Source organism: Salvelinus sp. IW2-2015, unplaced genomic scaffold (genome assembly GCF_002910315.2).
Source record: "Salvelinus sp. IW2-2015 unplaced genomic scaffold, ASM291031v2 Un_scaffold1621, whole genome shotgun sequence".
Lineage (NCBI taxonomy): Eukaryota > Metazoa > Chordata > Actinopteri > Salmoniformes > Salmonidae > Salvelinus > Salvelinus sp. IW2-2015.
This window is the reverse complement of record NW_019943039.1, coordinates 68,776-80,083: the sequence shown is the minus strand read 5'-3', so window position 1 is coordinate 80,083 and position 11,308 is coordinate 68,776. Positions and strand designations below refer to the sequence as shown.

General features: G+C 46.4%; 1 protein-coding gene across 1 annotated transcript in view; it reads right to left on the bottom strand.

Moving 5' to 3' along the window:
- The window catches only part of LOC112071482 (catenin alpha-1-like), a 96,833-nt gene extending 87,582 nt beyond the window's left edge, over positions 1 to 9,251 (bottom strand). The window contains 3 exon segments of the mRNA XM_070439415.1: positions 4 to 204; positions 6,827 to 6,983; positions 9,181 to 9,251. Coding sequence (XP_070295516.1) covers positions 4 to 204; positions 6,827 to 6,983; positions 9,181 to 9,216 — 394 coding nt within the window. The 5' untranslated portion in view covers positions 9,217 to 9,251.
- Between the last annotated feature and the right edge of the window lie 2,057 nt (positions 9,252 to 11,308).

The window sequence follows — 11,308 nt, the reverse complement described above, 5'->3', positions numbered from 1 at the left end:
TACCTGTGTTAGTGAGTAGCTTGGTGGCCTCGAGAACCTTCTCTGTGTAGACTCCAGGCTCATAGTTGTCCATCTCACATGTGACCACATGGACCACCCTGGCAGCGCGGCCACGGATGGCGCCGGCCGTACGATCCAACCCGTCCACATCCTTCTCCTGCAGCGCTATCACACACTTGTTGACATCCTCCAGAATGTGGTTCTCTGGAAGAGAAGATACAAAACCAACCAACGTTTATTCATATAGAGCCTATTATAAAAACATGCACAGGCATCGGACGATCCTACTGAAACTGTTTGGGGGACAGTCTGTCAGACGAGCCACAATAATACTGCTTTCTCCCCTTTATCCGAGACAAGATTAGAGTTTATATATATATATGTTTTTATTACTTGGTGACCTGCACACTCCTGTAACAAGGACACAGATGTTAACAGGCAGCGTCTGCGGTAACAGGAATGGTGTTCAGAAGCAGGAAATCTTCATCCTTCATGGCAGATGTGTTAGCATTGTCCCTGGATTAACACTGGGGGAAGGAGCTAACAAACTAACCAGAGGAAGAGATAACGAACTAGGAGAGGGAGCGCAACAGAAAATGGAAGAGCCATCCCGTTCATTTAGACTCCTCATTAAATGGAAGAGCCATCCCGTTCATTTAGACTCATTAAATGGAAGAGCCATCCCTCTCATTTAGACTCATTAAATGGAAGAGCCATCCCTCTCATTTAGACTCCTCATTAAATGGAAGAGNCTCATTAAATGGAAGAGCCATCCCTCTCATTTAGACTCCTCATTAAATGGAAGAGCCATCCCTCTCATTTAGACTCCTCATTAAATGGAAGAGCCGTCCTTTCATTCTGATTATGTCTCTCTGCATAAAGCAACCAGCCAGTCTGGGGGTGTGTGATCCAAATGGAACCCTGGTCCCTATATAGTGCACTACCCACCGTATGACCCCTAGATGGGTGTCATTTGGCCCTCGTCAGAGTGCGCGCTTGGCTTGGAGGTGAGAGGAGTCACTTACTGCATAATGGAGGCCTGTTTAAGGCCCAGCTATTTCAATGCTTCCAACACAAAACTAGCAGTTTGTTCCCTAGTCTTTACACATATCAGGGCCCTGACATTTTCTTTTTACAAGGAGCACACGTGCGCACCTAAGTTTAAAAAAATAACAAAGAAATGTAAGGAATACAATGAAAAATATTTGACATTAAACGCTAGAATCCTTCATTTTTCTAGGCGCACTGGTGCACCTAAAAATAAAAAAAATCCAGGTTGCACAGCAAAATATTTGTGCGCACATGTGAGTAAAATGGTGGCACTGTAGAGCCCTGTACATGACAGGAAGTCAAGTATCTCTACTTTTAGCTCAGCACCAACCAGTCACCAGAGCTGTACAGGCTTACCTAGGGGCTCTGGTCAAAAGTATGGCACTATATTGGGAATAAGGTGCTATTTGGGAAGAATCTTCAGCGCTCCTGTCTGGCTGGTCGGAGCTTGGAGGCCGAGGCAGGAAGCCAATCACGCGGCTTACATATGTTACATATTTGTCCTGTTCCAATCAGAGAAGACTAATACTGCTCTTCTCCAGATCGCCCGCTCAGTCTACGCTTAACGCGACTAAAACGCTAAGGAGCAAACATATCTAAATAGTGTCTGAAAGCTACAGACAGGAGGCCAGTTAAGACTCCGCCTGCCTTCCTCACCGGGGGTGTATTCACTAGGAACCAAATGGAAGCTAACGGAGGGTCTACCAGAACTTGTCCAATAACAAATGCTTGTCTGGTTGCATAAACATTTTGCTACGTGTCCAATTAAGACTCTTAGAGCACTATAAAAATCATATATTTTTTAATATTGATTCAGTGCCCCCCCCCCCCCAAAAAAATATAATTTAGCGTTTTGTTTTTCGCTCTGAAATCACACCTTTTTTCATTTTTTTTTTAATAGAAAAACAACTCAATGAATGTTGTAAGTACACAACAACGTTTTAAATCACTTTTGAGGTCTGAAAAATGTTAGGAAATTGTGATTTTTGGGTGTAGTTACCTTTAATTCAAATGTGCCCCTGGTAAGAGGCTGTTTAGCAGTATTTTTGTAGTACACATGGTTTACGAAACAAACACCAACTGGAAATGATGAAAATGATCATGATATCATTCTGCCAGGTAAGTATAGGTTAATATGTAGTTAACATTTTATGGAGAGGGTTTTTGGGAAAGCCACATTCACCGGAATAATTTATTAGCACTGCGTCCTCATCTCAATTTGATAGGCCCTACTCGGTCTCTCTTTGATAGCTTCCCCTTCCGCTTTCACCTCTCCAGCTTCAACAGCCAGGATAACAGGAGAGACACACTGGGGTGTTGACAAACCAGTAGGTTTACAGCTGCTACGGGGGTGTTGACAAACCAGTAGGTTACCAGCTGCTACACTGGAGTGTTGAAAACCAGTAGGTTACCAGCGCTACACAGGGGTGCTGAGAAACCAGTAGGTTTACAGCTGCTCACACGGGGTGTTTGACAAACCAGTAGGTTTACAGCTGACACAGGGGTGCTGAGAAACCAGTAGGTTTACAGCTGCTACACGGGGGTGTTGACAAACCAGTAGGTTTAACAGCCGCTACACAAGGTGCTGACAAACCAGTAGGTTTACACCGCGAAAACCAAGTAGGTTTACAGCCGCGACACTGGGTGTTGACAAACCAGTAGGTTTACAGCTGCTACACTGGGGTGTTGACAAACCAGTAGGTTTACAGCCGCTACACAGGGGTGCTGACAAACCAGTAGGTTTACAGCCGCTACATAGGGTGCTGACAAACCAGTAGGTTTACAGCCGCTACACAGGGGTGCTGACAACCAGTAGGTTACAGCCGCTACACAGGGTGCTGACAAACCAGTAGGTTTACAGCCGCTACACAGGGGCTGACAACAACAGTAGTTAACAGCAGAACCAGTAGGTTTACAGCCGCTACACTGGTGTTGACAAACCAGTAGGTTTACAGCCGCTACACTGGGGTTGACAAACCAGTAGTTTACACCTACACTGGGTGTTGACAAACCAGTAGTTTACACCGCTACACGGGGTTGACAAACCAGTAGGTTTACAGCCGCTACACTGGGTGTTGACAAACCAGTAGGTTTACAGCGCTCACTGGGGTTGACAAACCAGTAGGTTTACAGCTCTACACTGGGGTGTTGACAAACCAGTAGGTTTACAGCTGCTACACTGGGGTGTTGACAAACCAGTAGGTTTACAGCCGCTACACAGGGTGCTGACAAACAGTAGGTTTACAGCCGCTACACAGGGGTGCTGACAACCAGTAGGTTACAGCCGCGACACTGGGGTGTTGACAAACCAGTAGGTTTACAGCTCTACACGGGGGTGTTGACAAACCAGTAGGTTTACACCGCTACACAGGGTGCTGACAAACAGTAGGTTTACAGCCGCTACACAGGGGCTGACAAACCATAGGGTTTCAGCCGAGAAACCAGTAGGTTTACAGCCGCTACACTGTGTTGACAAACCAGTAGGTTTACAGCTGCTACACTGGGTGTGACAAACCAGTAGGTTTACAGCCGCTACACAGGGGTGCTGACAAACCAGTAGGTTTACAGCCGCGAGAAACCAGTAGGTTTACAGCTGCTACACTGGGGTGTAGAGAAACCAGTAGGTTTACAGCTGCTACACTGGGAGTCGCTTGTGCGTGAACCATGAATCAAACTCTTGACAATAGAACCTGAGATTGAATTCTACGCTGAACAAAAAATACCCTTGACCATATGTAATATTACATTTGTAAAGCACTTTTCATTATACAAGATTAATCTCAAAATGAATATGTATTGGCAAAGACAAATCAAATCAAATGTTATTTGTCACATGCTCCGAATACAACAGGCTTAGTTACAAGCCCTTAACCAACAATGTAGTTAAAGATATATCTAGGAAAATATTTACAAAAAAAACTAAAGTAAAACAAATATTCAAATCAAAAAGTAACAAGAAAATAACATAATAACGAGGCATTATACAGGGGGTACCGGTACCGAGTCAATGTGCGAGGGTACAGGTTAGTCGAGGTCATTTGTAAAGTGACTATGCATAGATAAACAGCGAGTAGCAACAAGTGGGGGGAAAAAAGCAGCTGGGAAACTGAGGATCTGGGAACCCATGCCAAATGTTTTCAGTCAACTGAGGGGGAAAAAGTGTTGTCGTGCCCTCTTCACGACTGTCTTGGTGTGTTTGGACCATGATAGTTCATTGGTGATGTGGACACCAAGGAACTTGAAACTCTTGACCCGCTCCACTAGAGCCCCGTCGATGTTAATGTGAGCCTGTTAAGCCCAGSTTTTCCTGTAGTCCGCGATCGGCTCCTTTGTCTTGCTCATATTGAGGGAGAGGTTGTTGTCCTGCCAGGTGTCTGACCTACTCCCTATAGGCTGTCTCATCGTTGTCGGTGATCAGGTCTACCACTGTTGTGTCATCAGCAAACTTAATGATGGAGTTGGAGTCGTGTTTGTCCACATAGTTGTGGGGGAACAGGGAGTACAGGAGTGGACTGAGCACGCAACCCTGAGGGGCCCCAGTTTTGAGGATCACCGTGGCAGATGTGTTGTTGCCTACCCTTACCACCTGGGGGGGCCGGCCCGTCAGGAAGTCGTTCCAGAGGGAGGTGATTAGGGCCAGGGTCCTTAGTGATGAGCTTTGTGGATACTACAGTGTTGAACACTGAGCTGCAGTCAATGAACAGCATTCTCACATAGATGTTCCTTTTGTCCAGGTGGGAAAGGAGAGTGTGGAGTGCGATTGAGATTGCGTCGTCTGTGGATCTGTTGGGGAGGTACGCAAATTGGAGTGGGTCTAGGATTTCCGGCACAATGCTGTTGATGTGAGCCATGACCAGCCTTTCAAAGCACTTCATGACTACCGACGTGAGTTCTACGGGGCAGTAATCATTTAGGCAGGTGACCTTAGCTTTCTTGGGCACAGGCACTATGGTGGTCTGTTTGAAACATGTATGTATTACAGACTCGGTCGGGGAGAGGTTGAAAATGTCAGTGAAGACACTTGCCAGTTGGTCCACGCATGCTTAGAGTACACATCCTGGTAATTTGTCCGGCCCTGAAGCTTGGTGAATGTTGACCTCTTCAAAGGTCTTGCTCACATCGGCAATGAAGAGCGTGATCACACAGTCATCTGGAAAAGCTGGTGCTCTCACGCATGCTTCAGTGTTGCTTSCCTCYAAGCYAGAATAAAAAGGCATTTAGCTCYTGTGGTAGGATCGCGTCACTGGGAAGCTCGCGGCTGMGTTTCCCTTTGTAGTCTGTAKTAGTTTACAAGCCCTGCCACATCCAACGAGCGCCAGAGACYGCGTAYTAGGATTCAATCTTAGTCCTGTATTGACACCTGTTGGATGGTTCATTGACGCTTTGCCTATTTGATGGTTCATCTGAGGGCATAGCGGGATTTCTTATCAGCATCTGGATTAGTGTCCTGCTCCTTGAAAACGGCAGCTCAACCCTTTAGCTCGGTGCGCATGTTGCCTAATCTATAGTTTCTGGTTGGGATATGTACGTACGGTCACTGTGGGGACGAAGTCGTTGATGCACTTATTGATGAAGNGTACGTACGGTCACTGTGGGGACGAAGTCGTTGATGCACTTATTGATGAAGTCGGTCAGAGGTGGTGTACTCCTCAATGCCACTGGATGAATCCCGGAACATATTCCAGTCTATGCTAGCAAAACAGTCCTGTAGCTTAGCATTCGCGTCCTCCGACCACTTTCGTATTGAGCGAGTCACTGATACTTCCTGCTTTAGTTTGCGCTTGTAAGCAGGAATCAGGAGGATAGAATGATGGTCAGATGGAGGCCGAGGGAGAGCTTTGTAAGCGTCTCTGTGTTGAGTAAAGGTGGTCTGGAGTTATTTTTCCCTCTGGTCACACGTGACATGCTGGTAAAACTGATTTAAGTTAGGCTGCATTAAAGTCCTTTGCCACTAGGAGCGCCACTTCTGGATGAGCATTTTCTTGTTTGCTTATGGCCTTTTACAGCTCGTTGAGTGTGGTCTTAGTTCCAGCATCTGTTTGTGGTGGTAAATAGACGGCTACGAATAATAGACGATAAGTCTTGGTAGATAGTGTGGTCTACAGCTTATGCTGAGGTATTCTACCACAGTCGGGCAATACCTCGAGACTTATTTAATATCAGACATCACGCACCAGGAGTTATTGACAAATAGACACACCGCCGCCCATCGTCTGACCAGACGTAGCTGCTCTGTCCTGCCGATGCACGGAGAAGCCATCCAGCTCTATATTATCCGTGTCGTCGTTTAGCCACGACTTGGTGAAACATAAGATAGTTTAATGTCCCGTTGGTAGGATAGTCTTAATCGTAGATCGTTCAGTTTGTTGTCCAATATTTGCACGTTGACCAATAATACGGAGGGTAGTGAGTGGTGGTTTACCTACTTGTTGGGGAACTCTTACAAGGCACCCCATCCTCCTCCCCCTTTTCTTCACGCGGATGACGTTGATTTGGGCCTTGTCTCGACAAATCAGTATATCCTTCGCGTCGGACTCGTTAAAGAAAATAATCTTTGTCCAGTTGGAGGTGAGTAATCGCTGTTCTGATGTCCAGAAGGTATTTTCGGTCATAAGAGACGGTAACAGCAACATTATGTAATGTAAGTTACAAACAACGCAAAAAAAACACTAAATAGCACATTTGGTCAGGAGCCCGTAAAACAGCATCCAGCCCCATTACTTATATAAAATGACATGAACCCTGAAAAGGAAAAGCTCCGCCCCCTCCTACTTACCAGACACACAGAGGAAGTCGTCGATGCTGGTGATGTCATCGACGGCGTCAGTGAGGACGCGGACCTGTTTCTCCCAGGAGTCTTTGAAGAGGTCCATGTTGTCCTGAGCAACCTTACTGTTGGGCTTGGCAGCTAGAGCCAGCGCCGCATTACTCACCTGTTTACAGAGGCAATCACACCAATTACTACAGCAGGTGGATTAGTATAAGGAATTACTGTAACAGGCAGTGGATTAGAATAGGAATTACTACAGCAGGTGGATTAGCATAAGGGATTATACTACAGCAGGTAGATTAGTATAAGGAATTACTACCAAGGCAGGTAGATTAGTAATAAGGAATTACTACAGCAGGTGATTAGCATAAGGAATTAACAGCATGGTGGATTAGCATAAGGAATTCACAGCAGTGATTAGATAAGCGATTACTACAGCAGGTAGATTAGCATAAGGAATTACTACAGCAGGTAGATTAGCATAAGGAATTACTACAGCAGGTAGATTAGCATAGAATTACTACAGCAGGTAAGATAGCAAGGAATTACTACAGCAGGTGGATTAGCATAAGGAATTACTACAGCAGGTAGATTAGCATAAGGATTTACTACAGCAAGGTGGATTAGCATAAGGAATTACTACAGCAGGTAGATTAGCATAAGGAATTACTACAGCAGGTAGATTAGCATAAGGAATTACTAACAGCAGGTAGATTAGCATAAGGAATTACTACAGCAGGTAGATTAGCATAAGGAATTTACTACCGCAGGTAGATTTAGCATAAGGAATTCTACAGCAGGTAGATTAGCATAAGGAATTACTACAGCAGGTAGATTAGCATAAGGAATTACTACAGCAGGTAGATTAGCATAAGGAATTACTACAGCAGGTGGCATTTAGCATAAGGAATTACTACAGCAGGTGGTTAGCATAACGGAATTACTACAGCAGGTAGATTAGCATAAGGAATTACCTACAGCAGGATGGATTAGCATGAAGAAAGGAATTACTACAGCAGCTGGCATTAGCATAAGGAATTACTACAGCAGGTAGATTAGCATAAGGAATTACTACAGCAGTAGATTAGCATAAGGGATTAACTACAGCAGGTAGATTAGTATAGGGATTACTACAGCAGGTAGATTAGTAAAGGGATTACACTAAGCAAGGTAGATTAGCTATAAGGATTACTACAGCAGGTAGATTATATAGGGATTACTACGCAGGTTAGAGTTGTATAAGGATTACTACAGCAGGTAGATTAGCATAAGGAATTACTACAGCAGGTAGATTAGCATAAGGAATTACTAGCAGGCTAGATTAGCACAGAAACTAGCATATATTAGATAAGGGAATTACTTACACAGGTAGATTAGTATAAGGACATGTATATATGTATCTAAAGACCAGATCAACCTCCCAGACCCCCCACACACCACTGTGGAGGAAGGAGAGCTGGGTAGAGGGGAGGAAGGGAGAGCTGGTAGAGGGGAGGAAGGAGAGCTGCCGGGTTTTAAGAGGGGAAGGAAGGAGAGCTGGGGAAGAGGGGGGAAGGAAGCGGAGAGCTGGGAAGGGAGGCAGGGAGGTATGGGGAGGAAGGGCAGAGACTGGGGAAGAGGGGAGGAAGCGGGAGCGGGGAGAGGGGAGGAAGGAGAGCTGGGGGTTGGGGAGGCAGGAGGCGGTAGAGGGGGTAGGAGAGGGGTAGGAAGGGAGCGGGTAGAGGAGGAGCTGGACGAGTGGGGTAGAGAGAAGATGAGCTGGGGAGATGGGAGGAAGGAAGCTGGGGGTTGGGAGGAAGGCAGAGCTGCGCGGGTTGAGGAGGAAGGAGAGCTGGGGAGAGGAGCAGCGAAGGAGAGCTGGGTAGAGGGGAGGAAGGAGGAGCTGGGGTGATGAGGGGAGGAAGGGAGCTGGGGAGAGGGAGGAAGGAAGAGCTGGGGAGAGGGGAGGGAAGGAGAGCTGGGGGAGAGGGAGGAAGGGAGCTGGGGAAGGGGGAGGAAGGAGAGCTTGGGAGAGGGAGGAACCGAGAGCGGGTAGAGGGAGAAGGAAGCTGGGTAGAGGGCGAGGAAGGAGGAGCTGGGTAGCAGGGGAGGAAGGCAGAGCTGGGGAGAGGGAGGAAGGAGAGCTGGTTAGAGTGGGAGGAAGGAGAGGCTGGGAGAGGGAGGAAGGAGAGCTGCGGTCAAGAGCAAGGAGGAAGGAGAGCTGGGTAGAGGGGAGAAGAGAGGCTGGTAGAAAGGAGAAAAGGAGAGCTGTGGGTAGAAAGGAGAAAGGAGAGCGGCGAGAGGGGAGGAAGGAGAGCTGTGGTAGAAAGGAGAAAGGAGAGCTGGCGAGAGGGAAAGTGGGTAAAAAGACCGGCAGGTACCTGGGGGCAGAGTGTCTCCAGCTGGGATGCAGCCATACGGACCAGTTGACACCCTCCTCATTATTAGAGATTGGAAGGCAGGCCAGGTTGGCCACTAGAACAACCAACACACAGCAGTCAGACTCACACCTCATAAAACTGCATAGCATTGTAGTCTCAATGTTTTACTGTCGCCTCCAGGAGGAGAGAGATGAGACAGCTCAGGTTCTGATTATATACAGTACACAGCATGGGAGTGTACAACCTAGTAAACGAGAAAACAGTAGACTCACACACTACATACACGCATGGTCAGTGTTTTCCTAGATTAAATTTAGCAGCGGAATATCATGTGGACGCACTCAAAAAAAAAAAAAAAACAAAGAATAATGAACACAGTGTATTCGAAATATTATTCAGACCCTTGACCTTCCACGTTACCGCTTTTCTAAAATCAGTCTAAACTAAATAAAATCCTCAATCACACACAATACCCCAAATGGCAATTTTTTGAAACAAAACAGAAATACCTTATTTTCATAAGTATTCACACCCTTGCTGTATGAGAATCGAAAATGAGCTCACGTGCATCATGTTTCATTGATCATCCTTGAGATATTTCTACCAACTTGGGAAGCCACCTCTGGACATGATTTGAAAGCACACCACACTGTCTATATAAGGTCCCACACCGTTGACAGTGCATGTCAGAGCAAAACCACCAAGTCACTGAGGTCGAAGGAAACGGTCCGTAGAGCTCCGAGACAGGATTGTATCACGGCACAGATTGGGGAAGGTAACCAAACACATTTCGTGCATTCCCCAAACATATAGTGGCCTCCATCATTTTTAATGGATAAAGTTATTTGAAACAACCCAATGACTTCCTCTCCTAAAAGCTGTCCGCCCGGCCAAACTGAGCAATCAGGGGAGAAGGGCCTTAAATCAGGGAGGCGGACTAAGACACCCAATGACGTCACTCTGACACTGAGCTCTAGAGTTCCTCTGTGGCGATGGGAAAGTACCCTCCAGAAGGAACCATCTCTGCAGCACTCACAATGAGGTCTTATGGTAGAGTGCCAGACAGCAGCCACTCCCATCAAAAGGCACCATGACAGCCCACTTCGAGTTGTACCGAAAGGCACCTTAAAGGACTCTGACCATGAGAAACAGTTCTCTGATTTGATGGAAACACAAAATTAAACTCTTTGGAGCTGAATGCCAAGCGCTCATTTCTGAGCGGAAAACTACAGTGGAATAGCATGGCTGGGGGCAGCATCAACCTGTGGGATGTTTTTGGCGGGCAGGACCTGGGAGACTAAGTCAGGATCGAGAGGGAAGATGAACGAGCGCAGAAGTAGTAGTTAAAGAAAGAGTCCTTGATGAAAACCTGCTCCAGAAGAGCTTCAGGACTCAAGGGTACGGGGTGAAGGATCACTTCCAACAACAACTATCCCAGCACAAGAAAACACAGGAAGTGTGGCTTCAGATAAGGAGCAAGTCTCACTGACTGTACCTGTGAGGCTGGGCCCGCCAGAATCGGACTTGAACCCGAATTGAACATCTCTGGAGAGAATACTGAAAACTAGCTGGTGCAGCAGACCTCCCATCTCAACCTGACGAGCCTTGAGAGTTCTGCAGAACGAAGAAATGGAGAAACTCCCCAAAAACAGGTGTGCCAAACTTGGTAACCTCAGACGGCAAGCTCAGTACGGCTAGCCCAACTGGTCATCGACAAAAGTAAACTGAGTGAAAGGCTAAAAACACTATGTAATACATTTCGAAAAAATGTCTTAATGTCATTATGGGGGTATTGTGGTGATTAAGAAGAAAACTCTTGAATGAGTAGGTTTCTAAAACTTTGACCGGTTAATTACGTGAGGGTACACACACACACACACACACACACACACACACACACACCACACACACACCCACACACAAACAATACACAGCCACACACATCACACAACACCACCACACACAACACACACGCGTGACACCTTGGCAGCATTATCAGAAAGCACAGCCATTGATAGTCACTGTAGGCAGACGACTACACACTTTAACATCTGTGTCTACCTGAGGGCTTTTTAGCTTCCACGGATAAATTAGACTATTAGTGACTTAAATACGTGGAATGACTCAA